Below are 25,343 nucleotides of genomic sequence, written 5' to 3'. Positions count from 1 at the left end.
TTTAAGTGATCCTATTTCCGCTATATATATATATATATATATGGGAATGTGAATATAAGGCTGTTAGGTAGCTAAGCTTAGGTGTGGAACACTCACATATTGTTTTTTTAATCCATAAAAATCAGGGGGGCCATGTGTTTTAATTAAAATTCAACAAATATTAAAAAATTAGTATGTGAGGGGTTTCACACCTAAGCTTAGGTGCCGGGCAACCTTATATTCACTTTTCCAATATATATATATATATATATATATATATATATATATATAGGGGTGGGTTATTTTAGGATCACCCCTTATTTTAGGACCAATTGGAACCACCTCATAATCATCATCACCGACCACCACCACTACCACCATGATTATCTCCGACAAAAAACATGGTCCTCCGGCTACGGCGACCACCGCCGTCGCCGGAAAACCATGTTTCAGTTAACTTACACATGTGTAAGTTGTATATAACTTACACATGTGTAAGTTAACTTAAAAATGATTTTCCTTTGGTTTCTGTCGCCGAAAAATCATGGGGGTGGTCAGAAATGATCATGGTGGTGGTCAAAGATGATCATGGTGGTGTGTAAGTTACAAAAAACACATGTCCTAATTGGTCCTAAAATAAGGAATGGTCCTAAAATAAATTTCACCTATATATAGGTGAAATTTATTTTAGGATAGCTTTCCGGTGAAAACAGATATAAAATAAGAACAGTAAGAAAAGTTTATGTCCTTTGGATGATATAAATCAAAGGCTAAGATGATTAAGGGTGAATTTGTATTAACTAAATTAATTAATGGCAAAAATGTTATTTTATATGTATATTAAAGGTTAAAAGGGTAATTATATAAAATAATGAAAAAATAGATTAAAAATGGCTATATGTTATGGGAGTTATAAAAAGAAATAGTTACCAGGATTGGTTTCAAAACTACACACATACCAAACATCTTGAATAACCTCTGCATGGAGTAATTTGTACGAGTTTTTGTAAAATTAAAGTTAATAATTAATGTCATATTTTATTTAAGTATTTTAATATTAATAGAATGATTCTCTATATATAAATTTTCAGAAGCCATAATATAAAAAACGGAAGGCTTGAATCCATAAAAGTGACTTGGATATATAAAAACTAGCATAAAATGTAATTTGGATGCATAAAAATTTAACATGACTTGGATGCATAATTAATATTATTTGGGTGCATACAAATAACTTTGAATGCATAAAAGATTAACATGATTTGGATGCATAATTAATATTATTTGGATGCATACAAAATTAACATGATTTGGACGCATTAAAACAAAAGTACGAAATAAACAAAAGGAGAATTTTAAATTAACAAAGAAAAATAATGTCGGACTAATTTTGGATGATAAATTGATAAACGTGATATGATAAACGTGTGTTATTGGTTTTGATAAATTTATAATTAAATATCAATATGAAAATGATTAACGATATGTGCAATTATGTATGGAAATTGTAATTGAATATGTATTAATTGTATTTTCTAATTGTCTATATTACCGTTTTTAATGGATGATGATTTGGAATTTTTTTTATTGGTTCTTACTTGTTCTTTTTTATAACTTGTTCTTATTGGATGACTCCTCTCTCTCTCTCTCTATATATATATATATATATATAATAGAGAGTAAATGAAAAGGTACCTTAAGAAGAGAAGGGAGAAAAGATTTATTTTTGATTTTTTTTAGCTTGTTTTTTTTGAACTTTTTTTCTTTTTTTCACCTTTTTCATACTCTTTTTAATGAACTAATTTCATATAAAAATTATAGAAATTTTAAAAATATTTTTTTTTCAAAGCCCGTAAGCTATAGGCGAAGCCTTTCAGTCTATGGCGGAGCCATGATAGCTAAGGGCGAAACCCGTTAAGTAGATCACCTCATCACCAATCACCCCATATGACTTATCACCCTATAATCTATCACTCCCACCATCTACCCCTTATTAATATCCCTAAGGGCGAAGTCCGTATTATACCCTTACATATATAACTCACTAAATCGGGTTACAAGTTTTTTCTTTTTGCTTTTTTTTTTTAAATAGATTAAGTTAATTAAAAAAAGAATGAAAAAAAAATCAAAAAATCAAAAAAAAAAAAAAAAAAAAAAGCTAAAAAAACGAATCTTCTCTCCTTTCTCTCTGAATCTCTACCATAGTTATAGGTTATTATGTGAAGTGTTTTAAAGTATGAAATGGGCGAAACACTAATACACGGCTTAAATACTAGTAATGGAGTGTCGATAGAAAAAACATGTGTGGTTGAAAATCCCTTATAACTAAGATGCATGTACTATTACATACATTTTGAATGAAGTATGCTGTAAATAATTTTATTAAGGGTATTTAACATATATTATGTAAAGATATTCAAATAACTTCATTAAGAGTATTTTTCATACAATATACATCTTGACTTTTCTTATTTCAAGAATATTTTTTCCCATAAGATTGGTGAGAACTTTAAAATTATTTATAAAATTACATGTTTTTAAAGTTCATTCATATGTGATACGTTATATATAAAAATAGGAGTTACACTTTTGGTCCCTGAAATTGACACGTTTTTCACTTTTAGTCACTAAACTTCAAAATTTGCAAATTATGCACTGAACTTGTCACATTTTTTCACTTTTGGTCACTGCGTCAACTTTGTTAGTTTTTTCTCCGTTAACTTGCCCAGATTCGTTAATTTTTTTTCACTTTTCGTCCTTCCCATTATTCCATAACTAAAATCGATAATCGGTCCAACTTCAGGTTTTATATATTGTTTTGACCGATTAGTGAAAATACATATTCATTTATTATGTTTTGAAACAAATTTTTTATGTTTACAGTTTACTACTCTATTGGTTATACTCTAGTTTGATTAGATGAAATAATTATTATTTTTTTCAACGACGATGAAATAATTGTTATTGAAATTTTTATTTATAAAGATAGATTTATTTAGTGACTATGTTTGAATTTTGAGTCTTCTTATGTCTACTTTAACCGTAATTTTTATTTTTGTGTTATATAAACTTATATAGTTTTTGTTAATTCATTTTATTAACTATTTATAAATGAAAATAAAAATAAGATATTGTGACATTTATCTGAAGTAACGTGTTGTAGGTTTTTTTGATAATCTATAACGCCTTATGATTTAACCGTAATTTTTTTCCATGTTATATAAATTTGTTATAAAACATATAATAATGAACTACTTTTTAAATATACTTTTGATTGATTTAATTTACACCAACTACTATATATTACAGATAAAAATGTTTAGAGTCAAAGTTAAAAGTAAAAAATACTATGAAAAAATCAAAATAATAACATTTAAAATTGGCCGAATGAAGTATATGTAAAAAAAAATTAGGTAAATTAATCTTTTCATCACTGAAGTTTGTCGATTATCGATTTTAGTTATGGAATAATGGGAAGGACGAAAAGTGGAAAAAAAACTAACGAATCTGGGCAAACTAACAGAGCAAAACTAACGAAACTGGGCGCAGTGACCAAAAGTGAAAAAAAGTGACAAGTTACGTGTATAATTTGCAAATTTTGAAGTTTAGTGACTAAAAGTGAAAAACATGTCAAGTTCAGGGACCAAAAGTGTAATTTTCCCATAAAAGTATGTCATGAAAGAAAAAAACAATTCAAAATCTTCAAATTGGCTATTGCGAACTCACGTGTGAATGAACTTTAAAAACTTGTAATCAAACAAACAATTATAAAGTTATTAGTTAATATATATATATATATAGGGAAAAGTGAGTGTATGGTTGTCATGTACCTAAGTTGGGTATAGAACTACTCACATACTAGTTTTTAAATATTTTAAATAAATGATAGGCTCCAATGTATTTTATGGATTAAAAAAACAAAAATGTGAGAGATTTTATACCCAAACTAGGTACATAACCACATACTTCCAACCCTTATATATATGGGGGATGAGAATATAAGGCTGTTAGGTATCTAAGCTTAGATGTCGGACACTCACATATTATTTTTTTAAATCATAAAAATCATGGGGCCCAGACATTTATTCATTAAACAATAAACAATAAAATATTAGTATGTGAGGGGTTCCATATCTAAGCTTAGGTGTCGGACAACCTTATATTCCCTTTTCCCTATATATATATATATATATATATATATATATATGTAGGGAGTATATATATATAGGGAGACAATCAAATAAGAACAGATTTAAAATAAGAACGGCGAGAACACCTTAAAATCATCATTTTGATGCATTAAAAGTCCATAAAACTGACATAATGCATAACTAGTTATCATTATTTAAGTGTTTAACAACACATTGATTCATCAAAATCGAAAAAATCATGTTTTTTGTTGGATGCATCATTTTGATGAATATGCATCCAAGATGGATGCACAAAACAAAAAACATGCTTATTTCGATTTTGACAGATGAATGTATTGTTAAACACTTAAATAATGATAATTAGTTATGCACTATGTTAGTTTTATGGACTTTTAATGCATCAAAATAATGTTTTTAAGGTGTTTTCACCGTTCTTATTTTAAGAGTGTTCTTACCGGAGTGTTACCCTATATATATATATATATATTTATAATGGATAATAAGAATATAAAGTTGTTAGGTACTTAAGCTTAGGTGCGGAACACTCACATATTCTTTTTTTAATCTAAGAAATTCATGATCCCAAACATTTATTCATTAATCAATAAATATTAAAAAATTTGTATGTTAAAGGTTAAGTGTTGGACAAACTTATATTCACTTTTTCACACACACACACATATATATATATAGGGTAACAATCCAGTGAGAATAGTCTTAAAATAAGAACGGTGAGAACACTTAAAAAACATCATTTTGATGCATTAAAAGTCCATATAACTAACATAATACATAACTAATTATCATTATTTAAGTGTTTAACAACACATTGATCCGTCAAAATCGAAAAAATCACGTTTTTTTGTGGATGCATCATTTTGAAGAATATACATCCAAGATGGATACACAAAACAAAAAACATGATTTTCTTGATTTTGATAGGCCAATGTGTTGTTATACACTTAAATAATGATAATTAGTTGAGCACTATGTTAATTTTATGGACTTTTAATGTATCAAAATGATGTTTTTAAGTATTCTCACCGTTCTTATTTTAAGACTGTTCTTATTTGATTGTCCCTATATATAGGGGTGTGTTATTTATGGTATTAACATTTAAAAAAGTACAAAAAGTACATGTGTAAGTTAACTTACACGAGTTTGTTCCTTCCATCTTCGACCACCATCACCACCACCATGATCATCTCCGACCACCACCGTGATCCTCCGACGACGGTTACCATCTCCGGCGAGACTTACACATGTGTAATTACAGCTTACACATGTGTAAGTTAACTTTCCGACGAGAATCAGGTTCGTTTTCGGGTGGCTACGGTACGGGCCAGAGGCCCTCATCCGTTCTAAGCTGACTGTCAAGGGACGCATATGGGAATCGTATGGATTTTATGGGCGGCGATCCAAGAGATGGTGACGGTTTGCTACGGTACGGTCGAAGCCCTTGATGCCGGCGCCGACGCCGTGGTTGGGGTGGTCGGAGATGATGGTGGCTGGTGGTGGTTGTCTCGCGAAGGAAAAAACCTAAAACTTTAAACCCTAAAATGCTAAAAAAAGTTGTACTTACACATGTGTAAGTCTCGCCAGAGATGGTCGCCGGAGGATCATGGTGATGGTCGGAGATGATCATGGTGGTGGTCAGAGATAGAAGGAAGAAGAATGAAGAAATACCTTGTACTTTTTGTATTTTTTCAAACCCTTGTACTAAAAATAACTTATATATATATATATATATATATATATATATTAAGTTTATAGTCATATATAAAAGAAGTGGGATAAAAAAAAGTGTTTAAAATTTATGAAATAATAGCACATTAATGTTTTAATAAAAACAAAAAGAAATATTTTTATCTATACCTATATCTATATCTATACTTCTATATCTATACTTCTATATATATATTATCTTATAAAGCATTTTGCCATTTTTAAAAATATCAAAAGATGATTTGAACTAACTAAATTATCCTCATTCTTGATTCACTAATTTGAGCATCTCTATCTAATATACCTATAATACTCTTAAATCTCAACCACTCATTTTTTTTCTCTACTAAAATCTCAACCACTCATATTTTTCTCTCTCCTCCATAAATCATTTTATTTCTATAATTTATTCAAAATCTTTTATCTTAAAAACTGTATATCGCTAAATTATAAAAATTATATGGTTATTCTTAAAATTTCATGCTATTTCATTAGAGATATCATTCGATATACTTTCGACGAATTTTTAAATCCGAGTACGGAGTCCGTACGGCTAAGGCATTTGGCTATCATCCTCTATGACTTATCACCTCCTATGACCTATCACCCCACCATCTCACCGACGCATTGCGAAGGTACTGCTCGTTTTATATAATTAGTTAACACCACTATCACCCCACCATCTCACCGACGCATTGCGAAGGCCCCGCCCCGCCCTTCCATGATTTGCTGCCACATTGGGAATGGTCCAACTATAGTGTACAAATACAAGGTTACAATTACAATCAGCTACTGTATTTATTTCATTTACAACGTCCAAGCCAACATAAAACTGTTACACGTCTCGCAAAGGGGGTCCACTTTTAGACAGAATGAGGTGCTTTATGTCTCTATAACCCTTTAGCTCCTCCAAAGCATCTGACGTCTTTCGAGGCATAAACAACCTAGAACCAGAACCAGCGCTTAATTCCGGCTCAACACCATCACTCAAAGAATAACAACTACAATCCTGTCTAAGGGGTGGTGCTGTTCTCAACATACGTACAAGGGCACCTACTGCAGCATCTTGTGATTTTTTAGCATGCGATGACAACTCAAATCCTTGACTGTCAGTTAAATGCCACAACACTAGATTAGTACATACATACATACATACATACATACATACATACTACTATTAATATCTCTGTATATGTCTAAAGTAGTCTTGGAACACAAAAAAAGTTTCAGTGTGACATGGTACAATCTTCTATTATTATTCCATGGGTGATTAACCACAAACACAATCATTTCAAGAAACGTGACCACCCTCACCACAAGTTAATTGAGTATAGATTGGTCGCCTTCACGCTCATAGGTCATAACCAACTTGGTATATTAAGTCTAAAGGTAGTATTATTAAGGGTAGGTTTATCTCAACTCGTTCCAGTCAAGATAATCCACTTATGTATCATGTTGTTATACTCGCTAGACGGTAATCAAGTGGTCAACTGGGTAGGGCTACAGCGAGTGACCAGCCTAGGCAGGGAGTACTCAAATTGGAATCATTTCTTTATAAATTTCAAAATTATTTGCATGACATGTTCCTAGGACCATCAATTAAATACTTCGAAGTTCAACCATAAACAAATTGTTCGTAGGACCCTAGAAATATGTTTAAAAACTTTAACACAATTGTTCAAATAATACAAAGTGAATTTTGGCTGACCTTTGACCAATTGACCCCACCGATTCGGCAAATGTCATCACTAATTCACTATCACTTAACATGTAACGGTTACCTAGCCATATAATCCGAGTTTTACACAACACTACTTACACATTGGGATTCTAGGTGGGAGGTAGAGTTTATTATGATCTCATTTCAAATGCAAACAAGATGTTGAAGACCAAATAGATAATGGCAAATACGAAGTTATTGTTAGGAATTAAAACTGCACACACACAATAAGGAGAAAATAACAAGAATGAAGAACACTGGAGATTTAACGTGGTAACTCACACTAAACTATGTGAACTAATCCATGGGGGGCAAAGAGGTATTCTGTTGTACAAGAGATAAGATATATATATATATATATATAGGCTACAATTAGGGTTACTAAACTTAGTCTCCAAGTTACCTAACAAACCGGGCCTAATTGATTCAAAAGGGCCTGCCACCAGCCTAAACAAATAAGGCCTGCTCCCTTTAAATTTCTGCTTTCTGTAGCCTTAGTGGGCTGATGACAACACAGCGCCAACAGTCATGATTGGCATGTGAGTTGGCTCACCAAGGCATCAACCAAGGGTGTTCCAGTCCCATAAGAGACAAATGTCTGAAGTATTATGTGGTATTTGTTAATCTTTGTCTTTCTAAAACAAATATAAACGGAAACAACATTCGTTCCAAAAAATGCCGCAGCTGAAAACTACCCATCTCCTAATTAGTTTTTTTCTTCTCCAGTCTCCACACAAAGTGCAGCATGCAATTTCTAAGTTCTCCTAATTAGCTGTCTCTTGGATTAGCAGTTATAATTTTGAGCACAAAAAGGAACACTCATGGGCATTCCCCCTTGGAAGAGGCCTACTAGTTTAAGTCAGTTCACTGGTTTAGTTTAAAAACTTTTCAATCACAAAGTGAAGAATACAAAATGTAATACCAGTGTTGTCAAAGGCGAGCGCCTCTTGCGCCTAGGCGCAAAAGGCGGGCGAGGCGCACCTCCAGCGCCCTGAAACCCTAGGCCCAAGTCGACCATGAAAAAGGCGATCAACAACGGTCAACTCTGGTAGTCAAGGGCGATCAAATTGGTTAAATGGGTCAACATTCGACTAAATCATTCAATATCCGGCCAAATCGTGGCTAGATCATGAGTCACCATAGTTGTTCAAGAAGATAAAGAAGAGATAGAAAATATAAAATGGGGGAAGAAGACACAGAGTAGTGACCATAGTCTAATAATTTGAAGTTTTTGGTTGAAAAGTTTGTATTTTTTGAATGATATTTGGTTTTATAAATGACATTTGATTTTTCTTTTACTATTAGTTTTCACTATATATAAATATTTTATAATTATTTACTTAGTGCGCTTTTTTTTTTCCCGGGTGTACGCTTTTTTTGCGCCTCTCGCCTTCGCCCTATTTGAGGTCTTTGCACTTTGACATCGCCTTCGCTTTTGACAACTATGTGTAATACTTGTTATATCTTCTAGACATCAAATTACAAACACTGCGTATTACATTCTCTAACCAAGTCTGATCGGAAGTCAAGATAAGCCAAGTCAGTACAAGTCAGATTCTCATTCTCTAACATATGTTTTACTATTTTAATTTCAACTCGATTATGGCTTTAAAAAGTACAGTATTAGGGATAAAACAGTTGAGAATATTCACTAATGTCTAACGCATGCATAGAGAAAATCATAGTACGCCTCAGAAACTTTGAGTTCAAGTTCAAAATACCAAATACAATGAGCTTGCATCCCCAACGAAATAATCGTTACAGCAGGACACCCATCGTGACCAAGAGGTTTAGGGGTGTGTGTCTTATGAAGTAAAAAGCCTGATGAATGATGCTTCAAGTTGAAAGATTTATAAGAGTTTGAAACATGAGAATGGCTATTTTCTACATTTTGTTAATGTGATAATGTCACAATTGCGTTCAATTGATGTTAAGAAATCTGAAACAAAGTGGGAGAATAAAAGGTGTAGACAATTCTATGAAACTGATGGATGACATCACTAATTATATGCAAAGATCGCTATTGCATTTATAAATCATTTGTGCATCATTACCTGATAGGGGAATCACACGAATCAACATCATCAACGATAAATGGGCATGAGAAGTCGATATCATCCAACTCATCCTGGAGAGACAATCTACTGGAGCTTCTAGAGAATCCAATACGAGGAGAACCACTAGAGGAGAGCAAACCAGAAAACCTCCCTGAATCATCTTTATTATCCCTTGATACCTAGAGAAAAAACCAGAATGGAACCTCAGATGTAATTGGTTAGGTATTACAAAAACAAACACGGGGTAAGATTTAGTTACCTTGTGGCTAGAATACTGATTTGCTGATCCAGAGCCAGAACCAGAACTGAGGTCCCCAACCCTTGACATCTCTGACTTTCTAAGGGACCTGATCCCAGAAGGAGACTCGTGTGATGAGTGTTCATAGCGTGTGCTTCTAGGTGATGGAGGTGGAAGAGAGTGTCGATTTGGATCAGACAGATTAGGAGAAAGGTATCTAGGACTTCTGGTCATCAGGGGGTTAGGAATACTGACGGGGGCAGTCTCTGAGCGCAGCCGAGATTGCATGTAATTCCCAGCTGAAAGGTATGTTGGCGGAGATGGTGAAGGAGAAGGAGAGAATGGCGGTGACAGGTGATAATCATCAAAGCTGGTCCGTCTATGGTGAGTTGGCGGTCTATAACTAGGAGTCCTTTGTCCATAAACATCAGTAGGGGAAGAAGAAAAATCATAACGGCCACTGGAAGAGCGATGTGCAGGTGGTGGGGATCCATAAGAGGATTGGTTATGTGTGAACGGAGGTCCCTTGGTTAGGCCACTAGTCCAGCTATGAGGGCGGTGGGGGGGCGTAGGGGATTGCCACACAGTAGGCCTCGTATTGGTTCTGGTGGGGAAGGCCCTAAAAGGATCAGTGGCAGGGCTACCAACATAATCTGTAATGATCTCGGGTGGAAATGATGGTGAAGTATGTAGGTTAAAATCAGAGAGGGAATCACGATATTTGACAGATATAGAAAGACGTCCATGTTGGGCTTCAACGGGAAAGAAAGTATATTGTTTCATGAGGTGTTCCTCTAGCCTTGTAAAGGGAGCACAAAAGGAAGAGAGCTTGTAATCGATATGAAAATCACAAGTGTTGGTGGATAGGGACAGCTTTCGATAAGCCCTGGAAGCTGGAAGGAGTCTCATCATAGCATATAGAGAGCGTAAAAGGATGATAGACTTTTTATATGTTTTCTTATAATTAGAGACGGGGGAGGAGGAGGAGGAAGGTTGATATTGAACAACCCACCTCTCGATAACAGTCTCGAGCGATGCAGATGATGATTGCGGGGGGAGTACTAGCATAATGTCGATAACCATTGGTTCCATTAAGTTCCTATTCCAAAAGTTAAAAGAATCTAAAGCAGCGGGAGGGGGACGGTCACAGCCTAATGCTAGATTAAACCATTTGTCGGTCTTCTTCTTGAGTTGACTATTAGGAATAACAATGGAAGGAACCCTAGACTCCAATACAATATGCAAAGTTTTCAACAGAAACTGACAAACTATTTGCTCATTTCGTCCATGTTCATTACCATTATTATTATTACTATTATACTGCAGAAAGTCCATTTTTAAAGACAATCAAATATTTACTTTTATTTTATTTACACTTATCATAATCATAATAATAATAATAATAATAATAATAATAATAATAATAATAATAATAATAATAATAATAATAATAATAATAATAGAAGTAAAACCATTAATAAGATTAAGCAATATTAACAACCTGAAAATGAGAAGTAGAAAATAACGAATGAATCATATAAACAATTGGGCGGTCAACCTAAGTAGATAAATATTTAAAGGATACAAATAAAAACTAATAAAAGGTGAAGGGAAATTACAGTTAAAAAATTTAAGGAAGGACGAGATTGATTGAAGATTAAAAAAAAAAAAAGTTATGGAGGAGATTGCTTATTCATGTACCAGCAGCAGTCAGTCAGGAAGGAGAAGAAAGGAAGGGAGATTCAACAGATTGCGTACAAGGCAGACTGGCCTACCTTAGTATTTTCTGACTTTACCTTTTCTTACTTTTCAATTACAAAATTACAATTTCCGTCCCTGTGGTTTGCACCAAATTTAACGTACTATCGTTAGGTTCACGAAATGACGTTTTCCATCCCCATGTTCACAACTTTGTCAACGCTTTTGATCCGCACCACTAACGAACGTTAAAAATTAGGTCATGTGACTTGCACCATCACACCAGATCCATATATAAGTTATTACACATTCAATACTTTAACTTAATCTAGTATTTTATGCATAATACAAATTTCATTAATGACAATCACATCACAAATACATAATTTCACAAATCGTCCTTGTGGTTTTACCAAAAAATCACGTTTCATTCTTTAAACTTCAAAATGACACTGGTAGTTCTTTATACGCGGATAATGGTCACATTTTGTCCTTTAATCTAACGGATGATGGTCACGTTTCGTCCTTTAATCTGACAGATGATAGTCACGTTTCGTCCGTTATACGGTCGACTAAAGGATGAAATGTGACCATTATCCGCGTATAAAGGACTACCCGTGTCATTTTGATATTTAAAGAATGAAACGTGATTTTTTGGTAAAACCACAAGGACGATTTTTGAAGTTAACTCTATTACAATATAAGACCGAACAATCTAGACTGCTATTGACATAGACGTGCACTTACAATACCATTGTTTGGATCTATCCCAACAGCAATGAAGCACTTACCAGTAGCCATACCTTTCATAAAACATCCTTTTAATCCCAATAGATCTCTGCCAGAAGCTTTAAAACCTTGTTTCAGTGAACCCAAACACACACACACACACACACACACACACACATATATATATCCTTCTAAACACCCTAAAGTCAATGTCAGGGTTCCTTTCAGGTTCAAAAACCAGCCTGATAGTTGTATCTGGGTTGGCTTCTTGCAACTCTAGAAGGTAATCTCTTAATGGCATACCGGTGATTAATATCACCCATGAGTCTTTCCTTTGCCTTTTCCTTGGCCATGTAAATCTTGTGCTTTGACACTCCTATTTCAAATTTCTGTTGCAGGTCATTTCTAAGTTGGCCGACATTTATTTTGAATTTGGTTTTAACTTTTCTTGGATCCGTTTATGAAACACCCTCTTTTTTTAATACATGTAAGCATTAGAGAAATCAATTACTTGTACTAAAAAAAACGACTAACGCACAAAGTATAAACTTACCTTCACCCGACACTTAGATATATAATAATGAGACACTCAAAATCATGTCTTACAAACCCCTTTTATCTTTTCTGTTATGATATATACAACAGTAACCAAAACATAGTTCAAAACGTCATTAAAGGACTCAACTAAAAATACACAGCAAGTGCGGCACACCTAGTGGATGGTGCGACGCACCTGGACCTCAAAATGAAGTCAGGATGCTGGAGTGCAGGTGGTGCGGCGCACCTTTACACTTGTGCGGCGTACCTGCAGGTCTGATCTGCACAACAACACATTACTCCATATGCAGTTTTGCCAATGACGTTAAACCACTTTATATAGATATATCTTATACCATTTTGAAGCTCTAGAAGTCCACTTTCCAATTCCATAACTCACTTGTAATGAAACTCGGCCATATGAAACTTACGGGCCCTCAAAGTAGGCATGAAAAACACATTTTGACAATTTTGTCAAAAACAAGACCAAACTATAAATTTAGTCCAAAACTCCAATTTAGACAACTAACTCATATCAAATATTATACAACATCATCTAGGACACATTGAAACCTTTCTTTCAAGACTTTTGACTCCAACGGGTCAAACGGGCCAATTTTGACAAAATGGGTAATAAGGACTACTACATACATAACCATATCAAACATATATTCTAGCATTACACAAACAACTTGCCTAGTTGATGTAATTAATATCATACACAAGATTATGACTCAAATACTTGTTACTTGACCAACTAAGTTCATCAACACATAAACTACCCATTCTTTTACATAACTTTCAAAATATGGGCGATTTACTTCAAGTTGAGCATCAACTCGGCAATTCAAAAGAGACTTTCATATACCTATTAGCACATGTAATCCACGCTACGCTTCAACAATGTTCTTTCTTCCCCTTTAACCTTTGATATCACTTGACCCACTTGCACCTATCAACATGAACAACTAAGGGATTAAGCACAAAGCTTAGTGAGCAATACGATTGATTAAACAAGCAACACAACAACTAGCAATCATAGGGGTAATACAACTTTTGATGCAAGAGATCCGCATACATACAACAATTAACAACTTACACATAACAACTCAAGTCTAGCATAATGCTAGAATGACCCCATGATGCATATCAACTAATGGCTAGTAACAACACATGTTAACATAACCCATCACTTAATTATATGACACCTCTTACACAGATGTAATCCGGTACCACATAATCATCTAACCCATTTAATCCCCGTATTACTCACCTTAGCCACTTATTAGCAATTTCGATCACAATAAAGCATTCCTCTTTAGCACCTATATAATTAACATGAAATTATTAATATCAACATAAGAACTATTCTTAATCATCCCATTTATTCCCAACTTCTACAAAATCTGTTGGACTTTTAAAAGTCAAACTTCTTATTTAAACAATAATCATCACCATAATCTAAAGTAGTTAATTTCTTTCAAACTCAAACTTTAATCTACTTTACTACATTTAATTGGACATATTTAACCTACTATATTTATGAGTTAACAATATTCATATAGGCCCTAATTATAATCATCATATAAGTTCAATCTTTTATAATAATTCTTTGAAAAGTGGAATTAATGGTTTCCATGGATATATTATCATCATAAGAACAAAACCCATATCTCCATCATCTAATTTCTATCACCCAACCCTTCACTTTGATTCTTTGTATGATTACCAATTAGATTTTAGATTTGTTAGCAAGAATTCTTCATAAGAATTCTTACCTTAATTTGTATGATCACATTAATTAGCTAGGTTAATCTTCTTTTGGCTGCTTTTTTCTTTATCCTCTAGATCTTCTCTCCCTCTCTTTTCATTCTTTCCCTCCTGATCTCTCTCTCTCTCGATCTCTCTCTATTTTTCTTTCTTTTTCTAGTAGTAAATATATGTGTATATATATATATTTATATTATATGGGTTAATTTTTAATAATTAGGATAATATTACATATATTATTATGAGGTATTTACAACTTTAATGAAAGCATTCTTGGTTTCTGCTTTAAACAACTATATATAAATATTCCTACTTATACTTATTTAGATGACTTTAGCTGTTGATTTATAAAATCATGTTATTATATAATATTTAAAATACCTTAATTTGAGGAGCGTTACAGTTTAGCCAAAAATTCTGAAGTACACCTTTTTATATCTCTAGATTGGAGACAATTATGTCTTTCTTTATATATTTTTACCATCCATGTTTCAGTGTCTCTAACTTTAGACATATGTAATTGCCATAGGCAAGTTGTCTGACCAGATTCCTTTGACCCATGCTTCTTTGTCCCTTTCTTAATGAACTTTATCCCAATTTGGTAACCATTCTACATTATCATCTATATTGTCTCTGAAATCTGTCATATCCACCTCAACATCAGTAATCATGTGTTCATCATCCATAATGAAATCACCGACCTACCCACTCTCATGACTATCCTCTCCATCCTCTACCTCTGCATTTTCCTCTGCACCAGATTCATTCACATTCACTTCTTCTTGCACATTGACTTGTTCCTGCACATTCATTTGTTTATTCACATCCACTTGTTCATTCACATTCACTTGTTCTTTCCCAACCTCTGTTTGAACTCTAGATGGTATGCTAATATCATTGAAAAAAACTTCATTGAAAAATTCATCATTAAAAACATGTGGCTCTACACCTTCTGTTTGAAAATTCTTTGGTACATTATCTTGCCTACTTCCCTATCCACCTTCTGTATCAAGAAAAATTGGCACATATACATTATTTTGCCTACTTTCCTGTCCAACTTTTGTCTCCACAACCATTGGTACATCATCTTGCCCAATACCCTGCCCAGATGGGGTTTCAATTGGGTTTGGTGTAAACAAGTTCTTTGTTGGTGCTTTTCTTTTAAATTTCTTTCTTGGAGGGGGTATTGGTATACTAGGGAAACTTTTTTTTTTCTTAAAAGTATAAACCTTTGATTGGTTTGTTTCTACATAGACTTCTAAAACTTTATACTTACATACGTCAGTAAAAACCTAACATCATCTTCGCTATGTAAAGCATGTAGTCCAGTAAATCACTATCAGTCTTTTTGAAATTGTACCACTTTGAAATCCCTTTTGTGTACCCTAATGCTTGAAGAATGACATTGATTTCAATAATAGATAATTGATCCCCATCTACACAATCAACATAATTTACCTTATCATCCACGTACTGCCATTTTGGAGTATCGATAAACACACCCCCATGATGTAATTCCAATGAAAACAAACTAGGGTTTTTTTTTGGAAAAAAAAAAGTTTCATATAGCAAACCTAAACAAACTGATTTACATATGTTACAACATAAACAAGTATCAATCAACTAAAAAAACCATATAAAATTTTTTAAAAAATATGAACTCACCATATAATGCATCAATGTAGTCTTCCCGATCCTTGTGTTTTCCGAAAAACCACGATGACTGAACCATTATAAGTATATATTATACTTAGATTACGATTCTAGAATATAAACCTTCGATCACGATTACATATATTCAGTATATTATGGAAGTAATATTCAGTTTTTTTAGTTATTTTGTTGATTGGATACCATAGGGATCTGAAATGCAAATGAAAATGTGTTTGGATGTGAAAAGGGGGGCTAAAAGCTGCTAATAAAGGGTTGGGTAGGAATTAAATGCCAAAACTACCCCTCACGTAACACGCACATGGGTATGTTAACGGATTAAATTGGATGGCCGTTAAAGAATGGAGCATTTTTGAGAAGAAATCACACTTATGGGACCAAAAATGCGAGCTTTGAAAAGTTTAGACCAAACCTGCTAAAATTGTGATATCACATGGACCAAAAATGCAATTAGTTCTTCATAATTTATGATAATAAAAAAAACTATTGTATGACTAATGCAAACAATAAAATTATAGTTTGTAAATATATGATATACGTCAAATATGTTAAAACATGACTAAAAAAACATAAATATTTATAAATCATATATATCTTTTTCATGATAAATATTTGATAAATAGAATATAATAAATACTTTTCAAAAAATTAAATATAATATAATAAACAATCTCATTTGGAAAAAAAAAAGAAAATTATCATTGAAATAATAAAAAGACATAATATAATGTATATAAACATCTTTATACTCATACATAAAATAAAAAAATAAATATTAATGATTAGGATTATGATTGATGATTAAGATTAAAATTGATGATTAAAATCATACATGGCAATATGAATATAGCAAATTAAATGGAAAAAAAAATGATGTTTATGATTATTCATAATTTTTGATAATATAGAAAACTGCTAGGTTACGGCAGATGGAAACAATCAAATTATATTTTGTGAATATATGATATATGTCAAATCTGTTAAAGCATGACTAATGAAACATAAATATTTATAAATTATAAAAATCTTTTTTATGATATATGTTTAATAATTAAAGATAATATTGTTAATACTTTTTTTTGAAAGGTGGATTTCGCTTCAAACTTCGTGTCGCGATTCGACAGCGAGAGATTTAGCATATTGTCTTAACCGGGTCCGCGCTAGAGGCTCTCTCGAAGTAGAAAACCCCCTACTAATCCGCCGAAAGCACGACGATTAATATGGGTAAACTCTGCCCCCTCGGACTTGAACCTGGGTATACCCAAGTTAAGCCCTCATAGAATGACTACCTTATATCTCAAAGGCCTATTTCAAATAGCCAATGGGGGGAAAACCCCTTACTAATCCGCCCGAAAGCACGACGATTAATATGGGTAAACTCTGCCCCCTTGGACTTGAACCTGGGTATACCCAAGCTAAGCCCTCATAGAAGGACTACCTTATATCTCAAAGTTGGTAGAATGGAGATTCGAACATAAGACCTATAGGTTATCAGGAGAACTCCAAACCACTACACCAACTTACCATTGGTTCAAAAAACAATATATAAACATAATATAATAAACAATCTCATTTGAAAAAATAATTATCATTGAACTAATAAAAAAAACATAATCTTTATAAATAATAAAGAATGATTGTTTTTCTTAAAGTACTTTTAGAAACATGATGTGTCAAGATTATATATTTTTTTAAAAAAGGCTTTATTTCATTTATGATGTCATATTAAAAAAAACTCATTTAATGCTTATTTAAAATTCCTAAACTTTTATTTGAAATAAAGAAGTTTTTAAAGTTTTCTATATAATATTATGAATTTTCTTTTTATACTTTATTAACGTAATGGGTACTCTTAGTTTATATATCATTGTGTTAGTTGATTCACTATCAAGTTATAATATATTAACTTCAAAAGTTACATACATTCTTTACTATTGTTTTTGGTTTTAAAATGGGTTGAACTCGGGTGATTAGCTAGTATAATGTATATATTCATTTTTATACTCATATAAGAATAAAAAAAAAAATATTAATAATTAGGATTATGATTGATGATTAGGATTAGATTTGATAACAACTCATTAAAAAAATGACATACATTTTTTTTGTAACTAAATGGAAAAAATAACAACTCATTGAAAAATTTAATGTGGCAAAAAACTAAAAATGTCAGGAAAAAACGCATCTTCTCTTAGTTATAGAGAGACATACATTTTTTTTGTAATTATTGATTTTTTGGCATCTTTTTTTTATATAACTAGCACATTACCCGCGTAAAACAGCGGTGGTCGTGGTAGCGGCGATGTGGTGGTGGGGGCAACTGTTAGTGGTAGATGAGGTTTCAAGTAGTGTAGATAATTGATGTAAAATTAATTGATGTAAAGGTTAATGGAGACATTTTAAAAGATAAATGATTGATGTTATAATTTAATCATTTAAGGTTAAGGGGTAATGTAAGTAAAAATATTTTAAAAGGTGCTAAGCGAAAATATTATATACTTTATAACACTTTCGAAAATAAAGTGCTATTTTTTTTAATAATATAGTTAGATATATTTATATTTTCTTTAACTTCTGATAAAATTTTATTTTCAGTTATTTTTTTAACACTTTGTAAATTTGTTTCTTTTTACTTTTTGTTGATTGTACTTTTTCTTTTGACTTTGAGATTTCTTTGTTAAATTTTATTTCCTACATCGATTTTTGGGTAACCATAAATATGATGGTACGGTAATGATATTGCCTTTAAAAAAAGAAACGGCTAACCGCAACAAATACACATGTTTCAAAAACCGGTACGCCCATTTGGCGGCTCGGACCACCTGAGTTAATTTTTCATAGAAGATCCCAAAAGTCAACTAAAACATACATGAAGTATCTGATTAACAGGCTTGGTAAAACTAAAACTGCATTACATTATGGGCTTAAGGTACGTAAGTGTGATATTTTGGTGTATGCTCTCGGAATTTCGAAAAAAAATATGTACAAATATGGATATGTACAGCTGCTTCCACTGCTCCGGTATTATCATCTTTCAGGTTTAAACAGGCATACAATCCTGTCAAATCACAACATCCGCTACTCTTAACTTCAATTTCATGTTGCCAATTTGAACCAGTATCTCCCCTTTAGAAGGATCTACTTTTAACACAGAGGCTTTTTTGTTAAATTTAGAAACATGCACCACATCACCTGCTTTGACAACTTTGCTCTTCTTTTCTGCAATTTGAATGCTTTTGGCGATTATATATCAAAGTCATATTTGGGTTATTAAATTGTGATGGATATGTGAGTACCTCCCTGTGGCTGTTGCTCGACATCGCTGGTGCTTAACATTATTGTATCTTCTTTATGCGTAGACTGACTGCTAGAAGAGGCAACCATAGAATCTACCTTGGAAGCTAAATTTGGAGATACGCGATGCTGTCGCACTTTCTTGTTAAGTATAGAGCGCGCTACTCCTCCAGCATCTGATATTTCTTGGATTTTCCTGTATCTTTTGGTGGTGATGTGGTCCCTAATCTTATGCTCACTCACCATTAGATTCCTATTCAGCTCCCTAGCAAGCCTGAAAAGCAGTAGTAATTATAACTTTAGAAAAAAAAATACCACACTTGTTATAAGTGTGTTCAAAGTTACTCGACTACCCATATAATCACATAAAGTATCCTTACTTAAGATGACGCCGTGCTTCATGAATATCCTCATGAAGTTTCTGCTTCAACTTCTCCATATCTTCTATTACCTACATATAAAGAGGTAAGTACGCCAACGAGTGGGGATATACTATAACCACATATCATTGATGCAACAACATTAACATTGACGGATTCCACCTATCAAAGAACAAGATAGAAAAATTATTCGGATATAGAAATGATTGACTTGTTCTCTTGTGAGTCATGTAGTCAATTTCAAAATATAATTATTCGACCCTTATATGCTTGGGTATCACAAATATCACTTTGGGATAATTTAAGGAGCTTATGTTCGTGATTTTGGCACAAAATCAAGAATTTCGTAGCAATGGAGTCCACGATTAGTATCTATTTTGTTTCATATATGCAGAAAAGTACCGCACTTGCAAGTAATTGACATAGTATAATCCTGGACATCTAATAAGCAAATAACTAGTTGGAATGAGTTTGCTACTCAACCTGCAATGTATGGAACATATAAGTGGTTCTTAGGCTTGATACTTACAAATGCAACATATTCTTAAAAGTAGCAGATTATGCAAGTCACCTCATTAATCTCTGCACTAGCTGTTCCATGGAGTTCACGAGCATTTTCTACGACCACGTTAGGAAGTCCTAGCCTTTCAGCTATGCTTATTGCATTTGAGCGTCCTGCATTCATATGTTAAACTATCAGATGGACACTCACATCACATATTAGGTCAAAATGAAAAGCTAGCAATGGACACCACCTGGAATTCCCCAAAGAATCCTATATGTCGGTTTCAAGTTCACTTCATCAAACTCCATGCATGCATTTTCAAAAGCATCGTTGCTGTGAGGCAAACATATGAAACTGTGAACGTTTGAGTGCAGAAAAGGAGAGTCTTTGTTGCCTATTTAGAGTTCATATGCAACAACCTGTACTTGAGGGTTTTTAATTCACCGTGATGGGTGGTAGCCATTGTCAACAAAGCTCCAGCTTCAGCAAAGCATTCTAGTAGTGACATCCCCAGAGCAGCTCCTTCTAGAGGATTCGTACCAGCACCAACCTAAAACATGTAGCCAGTGGCTCTTATTTAAGCACATGTCTTAGAAAGACTATACATAAAGCCTCAATTAACTATGTGCAGCCATTTTATATGTCAAACAAGAGGGATCATAATATCTTTACAGCCATCATATGTCACCATTGACTTTAGTGTACTTATGGATTAGGCTCATCATGGGTTTTGTGAAGGCCTTGGGCCTAATTAGCTTAGAGCCGTTTTTTGTGTCTGATTAGGAAGCCCATTCGGTTTACTTGTTCAACAAGCAAATAAACCCCAAGGGCCAGACTCTTATCTATATATATCAAAGTCTATGCATTCTAACTTTTGTACTCAGCTTAATAAAAAAACCTTAGTTGCAAAAGTGGATTACTTCACACACATTGTGTGAGATAACACGTAAATTCTCGTGTTCTTTATTTTTCTTGTTTATTATTTCGTTGTGCAATTGTTCTTAACAAGTGGTATCAAAGGTAAGGCTCGTGTGATCTGGTTTTGTTCTTGTTTTGTGGCTGTTGTTTTCGTGATTAGGGGTCCCAGTATTGCTTCCCTTTTCACCGAGGTTTACCACAGCAGATCAAAACCACCACTGGCCGCCACGATTAGGGTTCTGCCTACCCTTGTTCACTGCTGTTAGCTGCTGGAGTTGTTGCTATTTTATTTCTACTTGCTCGATAAGTGGTTTAGGTTTGGTTTGCAGCTGTGTTCGCTAACACGGATGTTCCACCTGTTCTTGCTGCCACCAGTGGTGCTACTGCTGTCAGCCGCCGTTGTGCTGAAATTTTCTGTCGTGAAAAATTTGTTCAAATATCCGCTTAACTGTTTAAGGTATTTTTGTTCAGTTATTTTGATTGGTTTTTGATCAATTTATTGCCATAAGGGTTTCTGTTTTTTGGGGTTTTGGTGTTGATTGGAAGATATAAGGTTGTTGTTATTGGTTTTTCTTGTGGATGCTGAATAGGAAGCCCATTCGGTTTACTAGTTCAACAAGCAAAGAAATCCTAGACTTATGTAGATATATCAAAGCCTATGCATTGTACTTTTTGTACTGAGCTTAATAAAAATCCATAGTTGTAGTCGTAGATTAGTTCACACACATTGTGTGAGATACCGCGTAAATTCTAGTGTTCTTTATTTTGCTTGTTTATTACTTCCGTTGCGCAATCGTGCTTTAACACCATTGGACTACCAATCATCTTCATCTTTAAGATGTAGACTTAGAATCTTATTGCCAACGAAGGTTCACGTTCTAGTTAATGAAAGGTACTAAGAAAAGTTCTAGTTAATGAAAGGTACTATGAAAATAAATCAATAAGATGAAAGCCCAGTATCAGATCACAGATATTATTGTTTCCTCTCCATCTAGTGATTGAGGAGTACGCTTTACAGATTCCAATTTGCAAATTGATTTCATAAAATATGAGTGCATTGTCAACATCTCAACTGAATCTGGTACACACGGTACGTATTAGCATAGCTAAAGTGATAAAGATTTCAACTGATAGAGACATACCTCATCTAAGAGGACTAATGACTGACTTGTTGAATGTGCTCGTATGTCCTGAAATATACACAGAAAGAACTTATAAATTACTTCTACCCAAGAAGTTGGCAAGTTATTCAAGATCAATCAACAGCAATAGCCGCAATATGTTAATTAGAGAAGGCAAGTAAATGCACACTTGGACACGATCATAGCAACAATGAAAAGCAAGTTTAATGTATTAAACAGTAAAACAAGAGACATAGAATAAGTTTCATTCTGACATGTCATACTATGTTGTTTTAATTTCTATAACTTACACTAGTTTGTTTCAAATGGCCGGAGAAGGTAGACAACGACTGTGACAAGGATTGCTCGTCACCAATATCAGCAAATACAGAATCAAACCATGGCATCTTTACAGGTTCAGATGACAACACATAAAGACCTGGAAAACCAATAGCACTATGCAAATCAAGTGATAGAAGCACCAATTGTGTGAATTAACAACTACTAAAAACAGTAAGGGATCTCCACTCCTGTCACCCTAATCCTACAAATAAGCAAAAATGCGAGTGTCCTTATGGAGTAGACCAGTGTAGGCAGGTCTGATAAATAACAAGTTTTTTAACAAATTAACACACTAATATAAAGTCATCCACAATTTTTTATCAGTTCATGTTCTAGTAATGACAAGGACCTCAGGCATGTCAGTGCATGCTCTTATCAAGCTGTGAAAACATAATACTTGGCAATTTCCTAAATATAATGACGAATTACGATAAGAAACAGCAAAACAAATTTGACAGTAGAGAAGATATTGATTCTCATAGTGATAATTCAGTAATAATAGTATGAGCATGTGTGTGTGTGTGTATGCAGTTATTTAGAACATGCCTGATTTTGCCATCAAGGCGGCCAAACCTACTGTCTTCAAGAAAATGGTCTTGCCCCCAGTGTTTGGGCCTGTTACAACTAGAACTCTAGTTTTCTGTGCAACAAATATATCAACAGGAACAGGGGACGACTGTTTTAACTTTGCAACCTGAAAACTTATAACATAGAGATAACGTTCACTACAAAGAGATCAGAAACTGTAAAGTATGTTTAGTACAATCACTAGTCTGTGTCAGTAACCTTAGCTTCTAAATATGAAAGCCTTGTATATGTTCCTTCTTCTTTCTGACTGGCAATCCCAGCCTGCTGTCTTCTCCTTCTAATTACCTAGTGGAATACAACAATAAGCATGACTGCGCTGAATTTAAAATTAAGTGGGTTTAATGTTGCCGCATAGGAAACAGCAAATAAAAACCTTTTAGCAGTGTAACTTACAGCAGTAGCATCACTGACATCTTTCATAGCCTTGTACATATTTTTTCGATGTTGCTGAAGTAAAAGAGGATGATAAGCTCTAGGCAGATACAATTTCCATTTCTCATGTGTAGGTTGTGATGCAACCGGGTCCTCAAAAGAAAATAATTCTGGAGAAGTTCCACCAAAAGAAATGCTATATGTTGCCCTAGCATTGATCTGCAATTGTTGCAGTAGAAGTAAACCAAGGTTAAAGTAGGGCTAAGTATAATTATGGGTTAAGTATGTAACTAACCAAGGTTAAGTATGTAACTAAGTGTAATTAACTTTTACTTTTTTTCTATTGTGTGAATGTAACTTTCATTTGGTTCATTGTATGTAACTAACCCGCTAAATTTGAACAATTAATGTAAAATTTTTATGTTGACCAATCAAAAACTTCTACGTGGCAGCTCATATGGTGTGCCACGTATACACTTTTACATTAATCGTTCAATTTAGCGAGTTAGTTACATGAACCAAATGAAAATTACATTCACACAATAGAAAAAATGTAAAAGTTACTTACACCTCCAGATACTAAACCCTATAATTATTCACACGCATATAAAGTTATTCTGCACAATATCTACAGAATCCCTAAAAAAATCTATTTGGATTGATAGATATAACAGGTTTGAAGGTGTCATGTTTCAGGCTATTGCCTTCAATATTTCACCTACAGTGTTTAAGCATTAAATAAAGAAAAACGCTAGATAGACATTGAATCTGATACGTGTAATATAGTTTAGGCAAGTATTGAATAAACATAATAAGCTCAGGGAGTGTTTCTGTAAAGTTAGTTGCTTATGGCGGGAAAAGCCGTTAGGCTCTGGATGTGTATAAATACATTTGAATTGTAATGAGAAGGATATGATTTGTGTGGTACTTTCTCATTTCTCTCTCTCAGATTCTCAACTATCAAATTGGTATCAGGGCCATTGATCTGCCGATCTTCGCTCGTAATTCCAATCACTATTCCAATCACTTTCTTCCATTAATTCCATCGCCGATCAAATCTCCACAAACAAAAATGTCGTCAAGGAATAAAGATGTTGAAAATCTTGCAGAAGATATCGCTCGCATTGGATGGAACACCTGCCAATTACAAGGTCAGATATGCTGCTTTACACTTGGATGGTAGGGCTATGTCCTGACATCTGGCGTATGTCCAGTGGAAAAGACATTAAAGACATTCAGTATTTCAGTGGGATGAGTATATGCGTGCTTTATCAGCTAGATTTGTCAGAATTTAGTTGAAGATGTTATGGGAGCACTAAAGGCCCTAATTCAAACTGGAGAATTGGATACTTATTGTGATGACTGGTGAGTTTTATCTTCTTTTGACTAAGGTGACTATAGTAGAAGACTATACTTTAAGTTTGTTTTTGGAAGGCTTGAAACCAGAATTTAAGTGTCCTATAAGGATGTTCGAACCTAAGAATTTGAAAGAGGCTCATTCATTAACTAGGGCTGCAAAATGAAGCAAATAAGACCTTAGGTGGAAAG

The 25,343-nt window shown here is 33.6% G+C and overlaps 2 protein-coding genes across 3 annotated transcripts in view; both read right to left on the bottom strand.

The window, feature by feature from the left end:
* Positions 1-6,599: 6,599 nt before the first annotated feature.
* Positions 6,600-11,251, bottom strand: LOC122605829 (autophagy-related protein 13a). The gene is made up of 3 exons (XM_043778786.1): positions 9,892-11,251; positions 9,630-9,811; positions 6,600-6,961 (listed from the first exon to the last, which is right to left on the bottom strand). Exons 1-3 carry the CDS (start codon positions 11,203-11,205, stop codon positions 6,691-6,693), a joined length of 1,767 nt encoding a protein of 588 aa, XP_043634721.1. The 5' UTR covers positions 11,206-11,251; the 3' UTR covers positions 6,600-6,690.
* A 7,805-nt stretch (positions 11,252-19,056) lies between these two features.
* LOC122602758 (endonuclease MutS2) overlaps positions 19,057-25,343 on the bottom strand; it is a 28,870-nt gene continuing 22,583 nt past the window's right edge. For both annotated transcript variants that reach the window (XM_043775352.1, XM_043775353.1), the window contains 11 exons: positions 23,817-24,014; positions 23,622-23,708; positions 23,382-23,529; positions 22,805-22,932; positions 22,515-22,562; positions 20,874-21,004; positions 20,705-20,787; positions 20,521-20,624; positions 19,950-20,020; positions 19,572-19,843; positions 19,057-19,494 (listed from right to left, as the gene is read on the bottom strand). In XM_043775352.1, the coding sequence (XP_043631287.1) occupies positions 19,337-19,494; positions 19,572-19,843; positions 19,950-20,020; positions 20,521-20,624; positions 20,705-20,787; positions 20,874-21,004; positions 22,515-22,562; positions 22,805-22,932; positions 23,382-23,529; positions 23,622-23,708; positions 23,817-24,014 (1,428 nt within the window). In that variant the 3' untranslated portion in view covers positions 19,057-19,336. The remainder of the gene's footprint in view (positions 19,495-19,571; positions 19,844-19,949; positions 20,021-20,520; positions 20,625-20,704; positions 20,788-20,873; positions 21,005-22,514; positions 22,563-22,804; positions 22,933-23,381; positions 23,530-23,621; positions 23,709-23,816; positions 24,015-25,343) is intronic.

The sequence above is a fragment of the Erigeron canadensis genome, chromosome 6 (assembly GCF_010389155.1).
Source record: "Erigeron canadensis isolate Cc75 chromosome 6, C_canadensis_v1, whole genome shotgun sequence".
NCBI classification, from domain to species: domain Eukaryota; kingdom Viridiplantae; phylum Streptophyta; class Magnoliopsida; order Asterales; family Asteraceae; genus Erigeron; species Erigeron canadensis.
Note: the sequence above shows the minus strand (reverse complement) of the source record. Positions and strands in the feature narration are given on the sequence as shown.

Coding starts and splice junctions, on each gene's coding strand:
- LOC122605829 (XM_043778786.1), bottom strand. CDS start 11,205: ATGGACTTTCTGCAGTATAATAGTAATAATAATAATGGTAATGAACAT. Junction 9,812..9,891: donor ATCAGTATTCTAGCCACAAG/GTAACTAAATCT, acceptor TTTTTTCTCTAG/GTATCAAGGGATAATAAAGA. Junction 6,962..9,629: donor TCGTGTGATTCCCCTATCAG/GTAATGATGCAC, acceptor TTTAACTGACAG/TCAAGGATTTGAGTTGTCAT.